The 20,972-nt window shown below is 39.4% G+C and overlaps 1 protein-coding gene across 2 annotated transcripts in view; it reads right to left on the bottom strand.

The window, feature by feature from the left end:
• GLRA3 (glycine receptor alpha 3) overlaps positions 1-20,972 on the bottom strand; it is a 189,228-nt gene that overhangs the window by 44,462 nt on the left and 123,794 nt on the right. For both annotated transcript variants that reach the window (XM_004004453.6, XM_012129216.5), the window contains exon 6: positions 878-1,015. In XM_004004453.6, the coding sequence (XP_004004502.2) occupies positions 878-1,015 (138 nt within the window). The remainder of the gene's footprint in view (positions 1-877; positions 1,016-20,972) is intronic.

Below are 20,972 nucleotides of genomic sequence, written 5' to 3'. Positions count from 1 at the left end.
TTGCTTTGGGTAACTTTCTGGAATTTTTTTCCAAATATTTTCATTCCCCAGTCGGTGGAATCTTTGGATATGAGCCCGTGGGTATGGAGGACTGGCTGTACAATGAAAGTCAGGTCACATTTCTGAAAGTGTTGAGCCCGAAAGGAATCATAGTTACTCTAAGGATGTTAGTGGAAGGGCATTCACTCACCACATGGGAGCAATATTTCAAATGTGGGCAGTTTAAGGGAACTTGTAAGAGTGTTAGGAGTTAGAATAGATATTACAGGAGTATCCCATGCCAACTGGGAAAGGTGAACAGATAACATGAGTGTACAAGTTTTGCAGTCCTTGATGTTGATAAATGCATCTGATATTTATCCTCAAAGGTAACAGGCTACTGCATCAGTGTGAGTGGTAAGTGCTTAGTAAGTGTCTTGAAATGCACAACATTGTGGCCAAAATAAAAAATTAGGCAAGAGCAGCCTTAAATATATATATATATATATATTTAAATATATATATATCTTTCCTTTTGTTAGCAAACACAATGTTTATGACCCAGGGAAAGTTGAAAAGTACATTTTGCTGCTCACATAGAAATTAAAGGAACTTTTTGGAAAAGAGCATTATTATTTAACTATAGGTGTTTCAAAAAGAGAAATTATTTAAATATAACTGAATTCCAAGCATTTCTTTTGTTCCATACAAAGCAATTATATAGCAACATGCAATGAGTCAAAACTTCTGCAAATTTCAAAGATGTCCATTTTCTGCTCGATGACTATAAAAAAATTCAGCTATAAACTGCTGAAATAATTAGCCTAGCACTATAAGAAGCATCTGGAGAGCATATAACTACAAGTCATAGGTGAAATAAAGAACACTCAACCCCTACCTGTGTTGTAATGTTTAGTGCAGTATCGTAAATCTTTCTCTTCTTTCAACAGAAACTGGGGTAAAGTGAGTCCTTCTGCCACTTGTACAGGTGCCTCATCTTGCCATTCAAATATGAGGTCATTCATTGTGTACCCAACTAGACAAAACATAATAAAAATATTTAGGATGTAACAGGGCATTCAAAGATGAGAAATTTTAACAAATCACTAGTAGATTTCCCATAGAATGAGAAGACCAAATAGTGTCATCTTAACTCTAGTGACTGAGCTATGCACTGCACAGTTTCAGGCTACTGAAGTCTATTCATATGAAATGTTTATCAAATAACGTAAGAAAATGTAGTAAGCTAATAATAAGTATAGCATATACATCCTTTCCTTAGGATAGGCAGATACTGCATTCACTCAATGATTCATTTTGTTTCCAATACATTAGGTCTCCCTCACCTTTCCTCAAAGTATTCAGGGCCCTTTCAAACAAAAGCTGAAATTGTCACTGGTTAGGAAATGACCTGAACTGTAACATCCAGGGAGGGAATGTACAGTGCTGATCCCTTTCTTGGTTTAATCATTAACTGCTTTTGCTTATCGCATCTGTTTCTCTGCCCCGAGTCCCAAAGTGGACAAAAGAGTATTTTAGATAGAAATGTTTGCTATCCAGTGTACAAAAAAAAAAAAAAAAATCCACAAGTTTGTGGAGGGATTAAACTCTTGTACATGCAATGAATCAATTAAGAACAGAATTAAATAATGTATTTTATAGTAAGCCAGAATGTTTTAGTAAATTAAAATGCCCTCTGTCTGTAGAAAGAAAAGAAAATGAAAGTGAAGTAGTTCAGTTGTGTCCAACTCTTTGCGATCCCGTGGACTGTGGCCCACCAGGCTCCTCTGTCCATGGGATTTTCCAGGCAAGAGTACTGGAGTGGGTTGCCGTTTCCTTCTCCAGGGGATCTTCCTGACCCAGGAATCAAAGGGATCGAACCCAGGTCTCCTGCAGTGCAGGCAGATTCTTTAGCAACTGAGCCACCAGGGAAGCCCTCTGTCTATAGTAGTAGTATCTTTTTCTTCCCTGTGAGTGAGAAGCTGTTGAAATGTACACGTGAAGGCTGTTGCAGAGAAGGAGTCAATGTGAAATGTAACCTGTGGGGGAAGATGATTGCCAGCATTCACAACAGCCCTGGAGGCAGGCCTCTGAACTAAATCAATCAGTTCAGTCCAGTCACTTAGTCGTGTCTGACTCTTTGCAACCCCATGAACTGGAGCACACTAGGCTTTCTTGTCCATCACCAACTTCTGGGGCTTGCTCAAACTCATGTCCATTGAGTCGGTGATGCCATCCAACCATCTCATCCTCTGTCATCTCCTTCTCCTCCTGCCTTCAATCTTTCCCAGCATCAGGATCTTTTCCAATGAATAAGTTCTTCCCATCAGCTGGCCAAAGTATTGGAGCTTCAGCTTCAGCATCAGTCCTTCCAAAGAATATTCATGACTAATTTCCTTTAGGATTGACTGGTTTGACCTCCTTGCAGTGCAAGGGACTCTCATGAGTCTTCTCCAACACCACAGTTCAAAAGCATCAATTTTTCAGTGCTCTGCTTTCTTTATAGTCCATCTCTCACATCCATACATGACTACTGGAAAGACCACAGCTTTGCATAGATGGACCTTTGTTGGCAAAGTAATGTCTCTGCTTTTTAATATGCTGTCTAGGTTGGTCATAGCTTTTCTTCCAAGGAGTAAGTGTCTTTTAATTTCATGGCTGCAGCCACCATCTGCAGTGATTTTGGAGCCCAAAAATTCTCCAAGCCAGGCTTCAAAAGTAAATGAACCATGAACTTCCAGATGTTCAAGCTGGATTTAGAAAAGGCAGAGGAACTATGACTTGACTCGACTTGACTATGAGGGCTATTCCATTTCTTCTAAGGTATCTTGCTGCAGTCATAGATATTATGGTCATCTGAGTTAAATTCGTCCATTTCAGTCCATTTTAGTTCACTGATTCCTAAAATGTCGATGTTCATTCTTGCCATCTCCTATTGGATCACTTCCAATTTACCTTGATTCACGGACCTAACATTCCAGGTTCCTATGCAGTATTGTTCTTTATAGCATCAGACTTTACTTCCATCACGAGTCACATCCACAGCTGAGTGTTGTTTTTCCTTTGGCTCTGTCTCTTCATTCTTTCTGGAGTTATTTCTCCACTCTTCTCCAGAAGCATATTGGGCACCTACCGACCTGGAAGTTCATCTTTCAGTGTCCTATCTTTTTGCATTTTCATACTCTTCATGGGGTTTTCAAGGCAAGAATACTGAAGTGGTTTGCCATTCCCTTCTCAAACTAAGTCAAGGGGGTCAGAAAAAAGAAGCAAAACTCTAGGTGAATGAAAACAGCAAACACGAGAAACTCCCAAACAAATTCTCTGCTAGTTAATGTTGTAGACAGGAGGCTGTGTGTGTGATAATAGTAAAAATAGCTGGTGATGCACAGATTAGACTGAACAAAGTGATGTGTCTGGAAGGAAACTGATCACCTTCCCTCCTCCCACAATACCTGGAATAGGATGTCCCTGAAAGAGCTGAATTACATCCAGCTGTGGTGGTGGCAACTGGAGCCTGACACCTACCCCACTCACCCGACCTGTGTGCACCCCTCAGAGCATCCACTCCACTGGACATGGGGAAGGTGGTACCAAGGGCATCCGTGGTGAGAGAGTCTGCGAAGACTGTCTGGGATCCTACTATCAAACTTTTAGCAGCAGCTGCCGCCATGTGATAGCTTATTATGGAGCAAGTGTGATTTGGTAGAGGTTGTCAAGTCCTCCAGATTGAAGGGGACATACACGAATTCTGGTTCCCGAACACACATGAGAACCTGCGGGACTGTCTTCCAGATGACTGGACTTAGCACAACAAAGACTCGCTTACACTGGGATATATTTCACTGAACCCTGCAATGAATGATTTGATGGATAACAATAGAAGGCTTTCAATTTTATTTGTAAGTCTCTTGATATAGCCATTGTAAATATCATTTTACCTAGAGAGGAAATAGATGCACGTTTCTCAAGGATCAAGAGTTAGCAAAATATACCTTGATTCTTATCTAGGTAAACAGGTACCTTATTCTTTCACACATGCAATCCCTAAAGACAAAATATGTGATACATTTCCCAACTTAGATAAATGGAGAAATGAACTGAAACCTGGTTTTGTTTTTTACATTCTAAATTTGTCTTAGAGTCTTCTGTGAAAAGAAGGTAGCTCTCTGAAATTCCCTCGAATAGAAGCTTTAGTTAGTCTCTGATGCAGTTTACAGGCAGCACACATAACTCGCTCTTATAATAATCAGCCACACTAGGTAACTTAAGGCTTGGGTATATCCTAACCATGGGGCTTTCCAGGTGGCACAGTGGTAAGGAATCCACCTGTCAATAAAGGAGACACAAGAGACTTGGATTCAATCCTTGGGTCAGGAAGATCCCCTGGAGAAGGAAATGGCAACCTGCTCCAGAATTCTTGCCCGGGATATTCCATGGACAGAGACACACTCTCCACATATCCTAATCAGAGTATGCTATTTCCTTAAACTATTTAAGTTTGAAGTCAGAAGGAAAATAGTGAGATGGCAAGTTTGGTTGGGGGGGTAATACTTTTATTGAGTAATTTGCTGGGTGTTCAAGGAAAATAACTGAATGGTTATTTTGCCTCAATAAGCGTTCAAACGTAACTTTAAAAAGATCAAAACTTTTCCACACAGTTCACAGTGTTTTAGCATCCTTATGTTTTTGGCTGGCAGAACTTTATACAATTCTGGGAATTGCCAAGGTGAACAGACTGGCCAATGAGTTCAAGTCTGTGAGTTGGATTGACTTGTATCATAATGAGTTTCACAAGAAGGAATACTTTACTGAGGGACCAAAGACATTAACTCTACATTCAGCCAACAATCTCATAGGGGATTTGCAGGGAAGCATGCAAACAAATGACTCAGTGAAACCAAACACTTGTTTCTTCAACAAGTATTTATTGGGCACTGGCAATATGCAAAAGCATCCTACTGGGAATGTCGAGCATTATTACCAGGTACAAAGTAAGTGTTGTGGTTGAGGTACAATGTGCTATGTGCCTTCAGAAGAGGGGTCTATGATATCCACTTAAACCTCATTTGAGTTGGACCTTGAAGAAAAGCAAGACCTGTATATAAAGAACATGAGAAAAAGTGAGACACGCATGCAAAGGAAATAGTATGATTGGTTGAAAGAAACCACAAACTTCCAAGGTTTATAAAAGGAATAGCAATAGAAACAGTTTGCATGAGGAAGCATATGGAATGAAAAGATGAATTCATGTAAGATCATATAAAATTTAATCTCAAGGTTGAAAAGTTTGATTTTTTAAAAAATTTCCTGTGGGTAATGGTAACCAACTGGAATCTTTTGAGCAGGGGAGTGACGTGACAAAAACTGCTTTAGAAACATTACTCTAGTAGAATCTTTTCATGGGATGTACAAGATTCAAACTGCTTTCATACTTATAAGACATTATCTGGCCTTTTTCATTGTATTGACATTTGCCCAGATGATTAAAAAAGAAAACGATAAGCAAAACTCCTAGTGTTCAGCATAGTTAAAAACAGTAGCACCAAACTGTGCTAGCGGTTTTTGTATTCTTTACGGCCACATCTTGCATTATAAATATTACCACTTTTATTTAAGAATGCCCCTAAATCCTAGATAAAAACAGTAACAATCACAATCTCATTAAACTTTGACCCCTATGTCAATGTCCTTTCAATATTCTGTGTTTTAAAATGGAAAGTATGGATAAAACACTTCAGCTGCACACTGTAAACACAATGGTTGTTTTAAGGAAAAGCACTGGTGTGACTGATTTGCAAGTAAGTAGGCTGGTTTTGCTTGAAATCCTATTTTTACTTGAAAAAATAAATGACTGGCAAACTGTGGTTATTAACCTAGAGGGATGGGGTGGGGAGGGAGGTGGGAAGGAGGCTCAACAGGGAGGGGACATAGGTATACCTACAGCCGATTCATGTTGATGTTTGGCAGAAACCAACACAATATTGTAAAGCAATTATCCTTCAATTAAAAATAAATAAATTTAATTATTAAAAGCTGTGGTTATTACAATTAGCTATGTGATCAAACATTTTCTTGAAAATAAAAGAAGTAAGTGAACCTCGCATGTTGAGGGAAACAGACACTATTTGTTGTCAATGGTGGATTTTGAGCTTTTTATTCAACATTAGACTTTTGGTAAAATTGTTTTTCCATCCCCTAAAAATTTTCTTTGGATGAGCTCAATGGTGATATTAACAAATGTGACTTTTCAATATTGTATAATGTTATGTGTTAATGTTTGGAATATCTGAGTAACTCATTAAGCCACTGTTTTCCAAATGATCAAGGCATAATTTTAAAAATCATGCATATGGTAATGTTACTCTTTCCATACATCTGTAAAATAGATAGCAAATGGGAATTTGCTGTATGCCTCAGGAAACTGAAACAGGGGTCTATATCAACCTAGAGGCGTGGGGTGGGGAGGGAGATGGGAGGAAGGTTAAAAAGGGAGGCGACATACGTATACCTATGGCTGATTCATTGAGGTTTGACAGAAAACAGCAAAATTCTGTAAAGCAATTATCCGTCAATAAAAAATAAATAAATAAGTAAAATCATGCATAGATAAGAGATCCATTTAATATTCAAGATGGACACACAGATTTTAACTTGTAAGAGTCTGAAGAGTTCATTACAAGTATATAGCGAAATGATTCATACCACTTTGAAAAATATATATGCATTTTTTCAGATTATTTTGCTGAATTTTACTGTACACTTGAAACTAATACAATGTTGTAAATCAACTGCACTTCAACAAAATGAATTCACTGCAGGGGTTTCCGATTTCACATTGCAACCAACCTTTAAGAAACTACCACCTCTAGAAACTGAAAGACTTTCCCCCATGTTACAGAATTGCCTTCTTTTTAGAGGTTGCCTAGTACCCTATTGTTATGTATATACTACATTTTCTTTATCCATTCATCTGTCAACGGATATGTAAGTGGTCTCCACATCTTGGCTATTGTGAATAGTGCTGCAATGAACACAACAGTACTAGTATTTTTTCAAGATCCTGATTTTAACTTTTACAATAAATGTCCAGAAGTGAGACTACTGGATCATATGATAGTCTTATTTTTCACTGTTGCAACCCATGGATGAAGCTTGAAGATATTGTGTCTAGCGAAATAAGCCAGTCAAAGAAAGGCAAATAGGGCATGATTTCACATACATGCAGTATCTTAAATTATCATATTCATAGAATCAAAGAATGGAATGGTGATCGCCAGGGGCTGAGGAATGGAGAAATGAGAAAAATCAACAAGCATAAAGTTATAGTCAAACAAGATGAATAAGCTCTAGACAACTGCTGTATGACATTGTACTTCAGTCAACAATAATGTATTGTACATTTAAAAAATCTGTTAAAAAGGGAGATCTCATGCAAAGTGTTCTAAACACAATATAAAACATTTTAAAAGGTATGTTTGCATTCTTGAGAAGGTGAAGAAAAAACTCTCATTCTTCCTCAGTGTTTCTTCAGGAAGTCAGAGGTAATACTTTAGTAGACTATTTTGTCAAAATAGGGGAAAAATATAGAGAGAAGGGAGAATAAGAAGTTATAGAACTTTTCAATTTCAAGCCTAAGTCACTGACACATAGCTATGCCTCAGTTCTTTGCTGACATAGACTGTGAGTAGAGTAGACTTCTCTGACCATCTTATAAAATATTTTTATTCAGTAAGTCTTTCCTGCTTATTTTTTCCATCGATCTTTTCTCTACCTGACAGTCGTGTCTCTTTGTGACCCCATGGACTCCATGGAATTCTCCAGGCTAGAATGCTGGAGAGGGTAGCCTTTCCCTTCTCCAGGGTATCTTGCCAACCCTGGGATCGAACCCAGGTCTCCTACGTTGCAGGTGGACTCTTTCCCAATTGAGCCACCAGGGAAGCTCTGACATGGTAAATAGTCACCAACTTTTTATTTGGTTTGTTTCCTATCTAACTTCCTAGAATTTAAACTTTATAGAAGCAGAGGTTATTCTGTTTTAATCACTGGCATGTTTTTTCAGTACCTAAAATAGTATGTAGCATGTACCAGGAACTTGAATATATATATATTCACTGACATATATACACTACCATGTGTGAAAAAGCAGAAGAGCTCAGCTAGGTGCTTGGTGATGACCTAGCGGGGGTGGGATGGGGAGGTGGCGGGGAGAAAGGCTCAAGAGGGAAGGGATATATGTAAATATATTTATACTATGGCTGACTTGCATTGTTGTAATGCAGAAACCAACACAACACTGTAAAGCAATTATCCTCCAATTAAAAATTTAAAAAATTGAAAAGGGTTAATTACTGTTACAGAAGGGTTTCCCTGGTGGTTCAGTGGTAAAGAATCTGTCTGCCAATGCAAGAGATGCCAGGTTGATCCCTGGGTCAGGAAGATGCCCTGGAGAAGGAAATGGCAACCCACTCCAGTGTTCTTGCCTGGGAAATCCTCTAGACAGAGGAGCCTTGTGGGCTGCAGTCCATAGGGTAGCAAAGGGTCAGATACAACTTGGCAACTAAACAGCAACAACTGTTATAGAGACAGAAAGACTGATCGAAGGAAACAAAGATAAAGTTTAGGAAGATATCTAAGCATGTATAAACATGAAAAGTTCTGCCGCCTGCATGCAGCACTGTAAGAGGTAGGGGGTCTAGAGCATCAAGTGTAACATAGCCATGTGAATGTCTGTGGGTTGGGGTAAGACATAGGTGTAATCTTGAGGGATTCAGAAAAAGCTTCTGGAGCCTGAACTTCTTCAGTGGTACCTCTGGGGCTAGTCAAGAGTGGGCAATGCCACAAAAATGCCCAATGTTCAGCGTTTGGTGGTTTGTTGATACCCATAGGAGTAATTGTCTATTAGCAGTCTGTCTATTAGCCAACTGATAGTCAGTCTATCAGTAATAGTCTGATAGATTTTGGTTCAAGACTCCCATAGACCCAAGTCATGCAAGGTAGCAAATCATGAAAAGATATGGAGGAAACTTAAATGCTTGTTACTAAGTGGAAGAAGTCAATCAATCTGAAAAGGCTACATGCTATATAATTCCAACTCCATGACATTCTAGAAAGGGTAAAACTATGGAGGCAGTGAAAAGCTCAGTGATAACCAGGGGCCTGGGGCAAGGAAGGAGTGAATAGGCAGAACAAAGAGCATATTTAGGGCAACGAAACTATTCTGTGTGTGTGTGCATGCTCGGTCAGTCATGTCCGATTCTTTGCAACCCCATGGACTATAACATGCCAGGCTCCTCTGTCCTTGGAATTTTCCAGGCAAAAACATTGGAGTGGGTTTCCTATTCTATACAATACTATAGTGCCATTTCCTATTCTATACAATACTATAATGGAATACAAGTCATTACAGACTTGTCAAAACTCAGAGAATACACACCATCAAGAGTGAACCCTAGTGTAGGTCCATGGATTGTAATAAGTGTATCTCTCTGGTGTGGGGTGTTGATACTGGCAGAGGATGTACTTATGTGTGGGGTCAGAGACATATACAAGAAATTGTTGATTTTTGTTCAATTTTGTCATGAACCTAAAACTGCTCTTAAAAAGTCTATTTCTAAAAGAAGTTGTAGCTGTTAAATTGTTCATTTTTATATGAACACCAAGTGACTGAACTATAATTCTGTGTGTGTGACAAAGCTGATGTTGAACCAAAAATTGTATTTCATCAAGGCATAACATGTTGTTCTATTTACTGTTTTTCATCAGCTAAATTTTTTTTAAAATTTTGAACATTTGAAGAGTTACTTTATAAATCATTTTATATATTCTGCAATGGTATTAAACTTTCAGTAAATAGATTCTCCAAATTTTTGTTGTATTTATTCAAAATCAGTCAGTAATGTTTAGTCAAATTATTTTACAAATGTAACACTAAAATTTTAGATTCTGAAGCTTTTTAGCAAATGGAAGTTTATAAATATGATGCTTATAACAGTAACACATTGAGATTAATCCCTACAACAGAAAGAGAGAAACACTGAGGTCTCAAAAGTTGTACAATATTTATTTTTTATGTATGTAATAAATCTATTTTGGAACATGTTATGTGAAGATTATATTGATGGGCTGTTTGTTTTTAACTGGATAATTTATATTGAAATTCAATGGAATTCAGAAGGCATATTTTCCAGCAAGTAAATTAGGTGGAGAATTTGAAAAGATTCCTAAATAAAAACGACTAGTTTGACTGAGTTTTGTCCTACAAAAATTTTTTTGATGACAGTTACTCATTGAAGAGAAAGGCAATATCTGTTAATATATATGGGTTGAACTAGTTAGCTATTAATATTTCAATACAAAGAAACTGAGTTCTAAAATCATCAAATACTTTAGCCATCTCAACTATATGGAGATTATTTTCTCAATAAGACCATTATAGTCTATACAGTAGGGTCCACCAATGGCATCAACAATTACAAATTTAGTACAAAAATTGCAGCTTTAAAGATGGCTCCAAATTATTTTGATTTGCTTTTATATACTTTGTATATTTCTTTAGGAAGTCTTTTATATTAGAAGATGACTATTTTATACATTAGAACTATAGTCATCCTCTAATAAAAAAGACATCAGTTAATAGACATTACAAAGATACAGTAATTTAAATACTTGTAGTGCCCTTCATTTATCCTCATGAGCACCCCCATTTTGATGATAAATTACAGGGTCACCCTGATGATAAGGAGAAAGATAGAGATCGAGCTGGATGTAATCCAGCTTGAAATCTCCTGTTCTTAACAAACAGCTGGAATTTTAAAAACGAAAGGAAGAAAGTGCTCACATTTGGCAGGTGCTGGCAGTCTTTGGCCAGAAGAGATGTTACTCCAGCAAATTTTACTGACCTGATATGTGTGACTGCCATGTCAAAATGTATTTAACTAAAACATTATAATTCATAATGTGTACATTTCATTTGAATAATTTTACTATAAACCAGACTGTTACCTGTGGTTTTAAGTTCTTAGGCTTGTTAAATTATTTTCACTAAACTTCCCTGGTATAAATAACCTATAATGATTATTCTGGGCTTCCCAGGTGGCACTAGTTGTATAGAATCCACTTGCCAATGCAAGAGACTTAAGAGATACATGTTCAATCCCTGGGTTGGGAAGATCCCCTGGAGGAGGGCATGGCAACCCACTCCAGTTATTCTTGCCTGGAGAATCCCATAGACAGAGGAGCCTGGCAGGCTACAGTCCATAAGGTCACAAAGAATCAGACACTACTGAAGCGACTTAGCACGCATAACCATTATTCTACTAGTATTTTGATTACATTTGTCTTTGAAGACCTGAAACACTTTATCACAGATCATCTGTGTAACCTTTCTCCCTTTCTCTCTTAGGATAATGTTGGGAAAAAAATTCCTGACTCCTAATCTGTCTTCTCAAATGACAATAACTTTGTTCACATTTTTCAAAACCTCACAAAATTATCACACATTGAATGTACCATGTTTTAAAGTTCTCATGAGAAATCTCAACTAAAGTCAGAAAAGGACCTAATTTTGATCCCATTTTAATGAGGAAAAGGTATATAATTGGTTCTGGCCTGGGAGAAGTATGAGAGGGCTCTTTGGAAAAACACTGTGTCTGCCTATCAGAGTGTTAGAGATTCAGATCTGCTCAAATTTATGAATTGATTAGTTTATTCACAGACCCAAACAATTCAAACAGACTCTGAGCCAACATCAGTTTTGCAACACTTATAGTCTGTGTAACTGGAGAAGGAAATGGCAACCTACTTCAGCATTCTTGCCTGGAGAATCCCAAGGACAGAGGAGTGGGCTGCCGTCTATGGGTTCACACAGAGTTGGACATGACTTAGCAGCAGCAAAGGTTGTGTAAGGTTTGAGTAAAGAATAGGAAGGCACTATAAACCTTTGATTGGACCAAAGTTTTCCTGATGTCTGATATGTCAGTATAACTAATCATTCACAAGAACCAAAAGCTAGGTTAACTTTAGAGAAGGAAGTCTTACATGACATTAGCAAGAAAATCCATTTCAGGATCTTAGTTCCAGAAGCATTTGAAGAGTGTCATTACAAAATAGCAGAAATTTTAACATGGCTAAAATAAAATTAAAAAACTTTAGTTCAACTTCTCTTCAAGGTGAAATATTATAAAATGTCTCTCACTACAATACATTCATTGCAGTACACAAGACAATATAACTAGCATTATGGTAATAAATGGATGTCAAATGTTGAAATTCATATCCAATACATAGAACAACAAAAATGAAATAATAGAATTATTATTTTACAATTTTCCATATAAACAAACTACATTTTTCCTCTCAGGTATCTTGGAATTTATATATTTTTCCTATTCTTAATCATTTTACTTACTTTTAGAACTTTAAACGTTGCCGAATGAAGCAAAAGATAGCTGATGTTTTATATGCAATAGAAGCCTACATGTGAAAAAAAACTTCTATCTAAAATGAAATGAAACTGGAGGATATAAAATGAAGAAACTCAGGCATGTATCCTCAGAAAGGAACTTAAGAACTGAAAGACTGATTTTCTGCCAAAGTCTGACTTACAGAGATGGAGACTTACCTCCTGACCAACAAACATCCACCAAGAATGTCTCCCCATCCCCAAGACAATGAACTTCCTGCTTGGACTCTGCCTGGACTTGTCCCTCTTTACACTCCTTGCCCATAAATAGACTTCCAAGAACAGAAACCTCTATGGACGTGCTTGGAACTTGCTACAGCATGGATTTCTCAAATTGCATTTCCTCTGCTATTCCCAATAAACTCAATTTCTGGTCATTTGAGCTTGCTTTCGTTTACTTCTTTACTTAGGTCAATATCTATAACATCAAATTTACCTAAGATGAAAGTGACATTTGTGCAGAAAAGTATCTGAATAACAGGAAGAAAATGACTTTATTCTTTTTCTCCTCAGATAAATTATGTAGTAAAATCAGCACTGACTCATAAAAGATAGATTTACAGGAGCCATAAATACAGTTGTGAGAACTTGCAATAATAAAATTTCAACTAAATTAGTATGTTTACAAATGGGATGGACTTTTGATGGACTCATCATACCAAGAGGTGTTGAGGGCTTTACAACTTAAAGTTGCATGTGTCTTAAATAGCTCATCACAAATGAACCAGAAGTTTAAAGCTTTACTCAGTGAGCAATATCTCTATATTATTTTAGATAATTAATATTTGTTATTTAACAAAACTTTTTGTTAAATTATTCAATTTTATTGCAATCCATGCTACCAGAGTATTTTTGTGCTCTAAGTCACTAGTTGCTAGCTGAATGCTGATTATTTCAGGTAAACGTGAAAAACTAATTTTAAGAATTGAGGATTTTTGCATCCAGAGGATTATATTGTGGCTATTTGCTAGTGGAGATGAGAGAAACAGTGATCATTACAGGCTGAGAAGGAAGGTTTAATTACCATTGAGAATGTCAACTACTTCCAGAGCAATTTTTAGAAGACTGACCCAGCCTGTGAGTGTCCAGAAGTCTCCAGTGGAGGTGTGGGTCGACAGTGGACGGCTGCAGGGTCAGGAGCACTGAACACAACAGTGCACGCACAGGTCCTTTTGAAGGAGGTCGCCATTATCTTTATCACCCCTACCACAGTGTGGTCTCAGTCAAACACAGGGAGGGTACACAACCCTGCCCATCAATAGAAAATCGGATTCAAGTTTTACTGAGCATGGCCCTGCCCATCAAACAAGACCCAGGTTCCCCCACAGTCAATCTCTCCCATTAAGAAGCTTCCATAAGCCTCTTGTAAGGCCTCCCCAGACAGCCATTTTGCTTTTGCATTTCTTTTCCATGGGGATGGTCTTGATCCCTGTCTCCTGTACAATGTCACGAACCTCAGTCCATAGTTCATCAGGCACTCTATCTAGCAGATCTAGGCCCTTAAATCTATTTCTCACTTCCACTGTATAATCATAAGGGATTTGATGTAGGTCATACCTGAATGGTCTAGCGGTTTTCCCTACTTTCTTCAATTTGAGTCTGAATTTGGCAATAAGGAGCTCATGATCTGAGCCACAGTCAGCTCCTGGTCTTGTTTTTGTTGACTGTATAGAACTTCTCCATCTTTGGCTGCAAAGAATATAATCAATCTGATTTCGGTGTTGACTATCTGGTGATGTCCATGTGTAGAGTCTTCTCTTGTGTTGTTGGAAGAGGGTGTTTGCTATGACCAGTGCATTTTCTTGGCAAAACTCTATTAGTCTCTGCCCTGCTTCATTCCGCATTCCAAGGCCTAATTTGCTTGTTACTCCAGGTGTTTCTTGACATCCTACTTTTGCATTCCAGTCCCCTATAATGAAAAGGACATCTTTTTGGGGTGTTAGTTCTAAAAGATCTTGTAGGTCTTCATAAAACCATTCAACTTCAGTTTCTTCAGCATTACTGGTTGGGGCACAGACTTGGATAACTGTGATATTGAATGGTTTGCCTTGGAGACGAACAGAGATCATTCTGTCGTTTTGAGATTGCATCCAAGTACTGCATTTCGGACTCTTTTGTTGACCATCATGGCTATTCCATTTCTTCCGAGGGATTCCTGCCCGCAGTAGTAGATGTAACTGTCATCTGAGTTAAATTCACCCATTCCAGTCCATTTTAGTTTGCTGATTCCTAGAATGTCGACGTTCACCCTTGCCATCTCTTGTTTGACCACTTCCAATTTGCCTTGATTCATGGACCTGACATTCCAGGTTCCTATGCAATATTGCTCTTTACAGCATCGGATCTTGCTTCTATCACCAGTCACATCCACAACTGGGTATTGTTTTTGCTTTGGCTCCATCCCTTCATTCTTTCTGGAGTTATTTCTCCACAGATCTCCAGTAGCATATTGGGCACCTAATGACCTGGGGAGTTCCTCTTTTGGTATCCTATCATTTTGCCTTTTCCTACTGTTCATGGGGTTCTCAAGGCGAGAATACTGAAGTGGCTTGCCATTCCCTTCTCCAATGGAAAGATATAAGCATCTGAATGCACAGTCCCAAAGAATAGCAAGAAGAGATAAGAAAGCCTTCTTCAGTGATCAATGCAAAGAAATAGAGGAAAACAACAGAATGGGAAAGACTAGAGATCTCTTCAAGAAAATTAGAGATACCAAGGGAACATTTCATGCAAAGATGGGCTCGATAAAGGACAGAAATGGTCTGGACCTAACAGAAGCAGAAGATATTAAGAAGAGGTGGCAAGAATACATGGAAGAACTGTACAAAAAAGATCTTCATGACCCAGATAATAATGATGATGTGATCACACATCTAGAGCCAGACATCCTGGAATGTGAAGTCAAGTGGGCCTTAGAAAGCATCACTATGAACAAAGCTAGTGGAGGTGATGGCATTCCAGTTGAGCTGTTTCAAATCCTGAAAGATGATGCTGTGAAAGTGCTGCACTCAATATGCCAGCAAATTTGGAAAACTCAGCAGTGGCCACATGACTGGAAAAGGTCCGTTTTCATCCCAATTCCAAAGAAAGGCAATGCCAAAGAACGCTCAAACTACTGCACAATTGCACTCATCTCACATGCTAGTAAAGTAATGCTCAAAATTCTCCAAGCCAGACTTTAGCAATACGTGAACTGTGAACTCCCTGATGTTCAAGCTGGTATTAGAAAAGGCAGAGGAACCACAGATCAAATTGCCAACTTCCACTGGATCATCAAAAAATAAGAGAGTTCCAGAAAAACATCTATTTCTGCTTTATTGACTATGCCAAAGCCTTTGACTGTGTGGATCACAAGAAACTGTAGAAAATTCTGAGAGAGATGGGAATACCAGACGACCTGACCTGCCTCTTGAGAAATCTGTATGCAGGTCAGGAAGCAACAGTTAGAACTGGACATGGAATAACAGACTGGTTCCAAATAGGAAAAGGAGTACGTCAAGGCTGTATATTGTCCCCCTACTTATTTAACTTCTATGCAGAGTACATCATGAGAAACGCTGGACTGGAAGAAACACAAGCTGGAATCAAGATTGCCAGGAGAAATATCAATAACCTCAGATATGCAGATGATACCACCCTTATGGCAGAAAGTGAAGAGGAACTAAAAAGCCTCTTGATGAAAGTGAAAGAGGAGAGTGAAAAAGTTGGCTTAAAGCTCAACATTCAGAAAACGAAGATCATGGCATCTGGTCCCATCACTTCATGGGAAATAGATGGGAAACAGTGAAACAGTGTCAGACTTTATTTTGGGGGGCTCCAAAATCACTGCAGATAGTGACTGCAGCCATGAAATTAAAAGACGCTTACTCCTTGGAAGAAAAGTTATGACCAACCTAGATAGTATATTCAAGAGCAGAGACATTACTTTGCCGACTAAGGTCCGTCTAGTCAAGGCTATGGTTTTTCCTGTGGTCATGTATAGATGTGAGAGTTGGACTGTGAAGAAGGCTGAGTGCCGAAGAATTGATGCATTTGAACTGTGGTGTTGGAGAAGACTCTTGAGAGCCCCTTGGACTGCAAGAAGATCCAACCAGTCCATTCTGAAGGAGATCAGCCCTGGGATTTCTTTGGGAGGAATGATACTAAAGCTGAAGCTCCAGTACTTTGGACACTTCATGCGAAGAGTTGACTCATTGGAAAAGAGTCTGATGCTGGGAGAGATTGGGGACAGGAGGAGAAGGGGACGACCCAGGATGAGATGGCTGGATGGCATCACGGACTTGATGGACGTGAGTCTGAGTGAACTGCGGGAGATGGTGATGGACAGGGAGGCCTGGTGTGCTGCGATTCATGGGGTAGCAAAGAGTCGGACAAGACTGAGCAACTGAACTGAACTGATAAGCCTCTTGAAAGTGAAAGTGAAGTCGCTCAGTCGTGTCCGACTCTTTGCGACCCTGTGGACTGTAGCCCCCCAGGCTCCTCCGTCCATGGGATTCTCCAGGAAAGAATACTGGAGTGGGTTGCCATTTTCTTCTCCAAGGGATCTTCCTGACCCAGGGATTGAACCCAGGTCTCCCACATTGCAGGCAGAGGCTTTAACCTCTGAGCCACCAGGGAAGCCCAGGATAAGCCTCTTATCCTTATCCATAAGAGGGCAGACAGAATGAAAACCACAATCACAGAAAACTAATCAAACTAACCGCATGGACCACAGCCTTGTCTAACTCAATGAAGCTCTGAGCCATGCTGTGTAGAGCCACCCTGGACGGACGGGTCATGGTGGAGAGGTCTTAAAAAATGTGGTCACTGGAGAAGGGAATGGCAAACCACTTCAGTATTCTTGCCTTGAGAACCCCATGAGGAGTATGAAAAGGCAAAAAGATATGACACTGAAAGATGAACTCCCTAGGACAGCAGGTGCCCAATATGCTACTGGAGAAGAGTGGAGAAATAACTCCAAAAAGAATGAAGAGGCTGAGCCAAAGCAAAAACAGCACCCAAATGTGGAAGTGACTGGTGACGGAAGGGAAGTAAAGTCCGATGCTGTAAAGAAAAATATTGAACAGGAACCTGGAAAGTTAGGTTCATGAATCAAGGTAAACTAAGTGAAGTAAGTGAAGTCGCTCAGTCGTGTCCGACTCTTTGCAACGCCATGGACTGTAGCCTCCCAGGCTCATCCGTCCATGGGATTCTCCAGGCAAGAATACTGGAGTGGGTTACCATTTCCTTCTCCAGGGGATCTTCCTGACCCAGGGATTGAACCCAGGTCTCCTGCATTAGAGGCAGACACTTTAACCTCTAAGCCACTAGGGAAGATACTGCTGCTACTGCTAAGTCACTTCAGTCTGGAAGTGGTCAAATAGGAGATGCCAAGAGTGAACATAGACATTTTAGGAATCAGTGAGCTAAAATGAACTGGAATGGGCGAATTTAATTCAGATGACTATTATATCCACTACAGTCAGCAAGAATCCTTTTGAAGAAATGGAGTAGCACTCATAGTCAACAAAAGTCCAAAATGCAGTACTTGAGTGAAATCTAAAAAATGACAGAATAATCTCTGTTCGTTTCCAAGGAAAACCATTCAATATCACAGTAAACCAACTCCATGCCACAACCACTAATGCCGAAAAAGCTGAAGTTGAATGGTTCTATGAAGACCTACAAGACCTTCCAGAACTAACACCAAAAAAAGACATCCTTTTCATCATAGGAGACTAGAATGCAAAAGTAGGAAGTCAAGAGATACCTGGAGTAACAGGCAAGTTTGAGCTAGGAAACGTGAAGCAGGACAAAAGCTAACAGAGTTTTGCCAAGAGAACACACTGGTCATAGCAAACACCTTCTTCCAACAACGCAAGAAATGACTCTACACATGGACGTCACCAGATGGTCAAATTTGAAATCAGATTGATTATATTCTTTGCAGCCAAAGATGGATTAGCTCTATACAGTCAGCAAAAACAAGGCTGGGAGCTGACTGTGGCTCAGATCATGAACTCCTTATTGCCAAATTCAGACTTAAATAGAAGTAGGGAAAACCACTAGACCATTCAGGTATGACCTAAATCAAACCCCTTATGATCACACAGTGGAAGTGACAAATAGATGCAAGGGACTAGATCTGACAGACAGAGTGCCTGAAGAACTATGGACAGAGGTTCATGACATTGTACAGGAGGCAGTGATCAAGAACATCTCCAAGAAAAAGAAATGCAAAAAGGCAAAATGGTTGTCTGAGGAGGCCTTACAAATAGCTGAGAAAAGAAGAGAAGCTAAAGGCAAAGGAGAAAAGGAAAGGTATACCCATCTGAATACAGAGTTCTAAAGAACAGCAAAGAGAGATAAAAAAAGCCTTCCTCAGTGATCAGTGAAAAGAAATAGAGGAAAACAATAGAATGGGAAAGACTAGAGATCTCTTCAAGAAAATTAGAGATACTCATGGAATATTTCAAGCAAAGATGGGCACAATAAAAGACAGAATAGTATGGACTTGAGAGAAACAGAGGTGCTTAAGAAGAGGTGGCAAGAATACACAGAAGAACTATACAAAAAGATCTTTATGACCCAGATAACCACAGTGGTGTGATCACTCACCTAGAGCCAGACATCCAGGAATGCAGAGTCCAGTGGGCATCACTATGAACAAAGCTAGTAGAGGTGCTGGAATACCAGTTGAGCTATTTCAAATCCTCAAAGATGACGCTGTGAAAGTGCTACACTCAATATGCCAGCAAATTTGGAAAACTCAGCAGTGGCCACAGGACTGGAAAAAGTCAGTTTTCATTCCAATCCCAAAGAAAGGCAATACCAAAGAATGTTCAAACTACTGCACAATTGCATTCATCTCAAATGCTAGTAAAATAATGCTCAAAATTCTCCATGCCAAGCTTCAAGAGCACGTTAACCAAGAACTTCCAGATGTTCAAGCTGGATTTCGAAAAGGTAGAGGAATCAGAGCTCAAATGGCTAACATCTGTTGAGTCATAGAAAAAGCAAGAGAGTTCCAGAAAAATGTCTGCTTTATTGATTATGCCAAAGCCTTTAACTGTGTGGATCACAATAAACTGTGGAAAATTCTTAAAGAGATGGGACTACCAGGCCACCTGACCTGCCTCCTGAGAAATCTGTATGCAGGTCAGGAAGCAAGTTAGAACTGGACATGAAATTACAGACTGGGTCCATATTGGTAAGGTTTAGGTTTAGTCACTGAGTTGTGTCCAACTCTTACAACCCCATGTAGCCTGCCAGGCTTCTCTGTCTATGGGATTCTCCAGGCAAGAAAACTGGAGTGGGCTGCCATTTCCTTCTCCAGGGTATCTTCTCGACCTAGGAATTGAACCCAGGTCTCCTGCATTGCAGGCAGATTTTCCAGATTGGTAAAGAAGTACATTAAAGCTGTATATTGTCACCCTGCTTATTTAACTTATATGCAGAGTACATCATGTGAAATGCCAGGCAAGATGAAGCACAACTGAAATCAAGTTTGCAGGGAGAAATATCAATAACCTCAGATACACAGATGACACCAACCTTATGGCAGAAAGCAAAGAAGAACTAAAGAGCCTCTTGATGAAAGTGAAAGGAGTGGGAAAAGCCGGCTTTAAACTCAGCACTCAAAAAACTAAGATCATACTATCTGGTCCCATCACTTTATGGCAAATAGATGGGGAAACAATGGAAACACTGACAGACTTTATTTTCTTGGCTGCAAAGTCACTGCAGATGGTGATGGCAGCCATGAAATTAAAAGATTCTTGCTCCTTGGAAGAAAAGCTATGACCAACCTAGACAGCATATTAAAAAGCAGAGACATTACTTTGCCAACAAAGATCCATCTAGTCAAAGCTATGGTTTTTCCAGTAATCATGTATGAGTGTGAAAGTTGGAGCATAAAGAAAGATTTGATGCTTTTGAACTGTGGTGTTGGAAAAGACTCATGAGAGTCCCTTGCACTGTAAGAAGATGAAAACAGTCAATCCTAAAGGAAATCAGTCCTGACTTCATTGGAAGGACTGATGCTGAAGCTCAAGCTCCAATACTTTGGCCACCTGATGCAAAGAGCTGATTCACTAGAAAAGACCCTGATGCTGGTAAGATTGAAGGCAGGAGGAGAAGGGGACTACAGAGGATGAGATGGTTGGATGGCATCACCAGTTCGATGGACATGAGTCTGAGCAAGCTCCAGGAGGTGGTGATGGACAGGGAAGCCTGGGGTGCTGCAGCCCATGGGGTCACAAAGAGTCAGACACAACTGAGCGATTGAAGTGAAGTGTGTCCAGACTACTCACATCAGTTCCAAGAGTAATTTTGGAAAAATTTATGAAACTGCTGTTAACTTAGGGGGGAAAACCCACTATTCTTAGACAATGCTCTGAATTCTATTGGTGGTGTGTGTGGCTTCAGTCGTGTCCAACTCTGTGTGACCCTATGGATTGCAGTCCACCAGGTTCCCCTTTCCATGGGATTCTCCAGGCAAGAATATTACAGTGAATTGTCATGCCCTCTTCCAGGGGGATCTTCCTGGCCCAGA

This window comes from Ovis aries, chromosome 2 (genome assembly GCF_016772045.2).
Source record: "Ovis aries strain OAR_USU_Benz2616 breed Rambouillet chromosome 2, ARS-UI_Ramb_v3.0, whole genome shotgun sequence".
NCBI classification, from domain to species: Eukaryota; Metazoa; Chordata; class Mammalia; order Artiodactyla; family Bovidae; genus Ovis; species Ovis aries.
The sequence above is the reverse complement of the archived record's forward strand: the minus strand, read 5'-3'. Positions and strand labels throughout refer to the sequence as shown.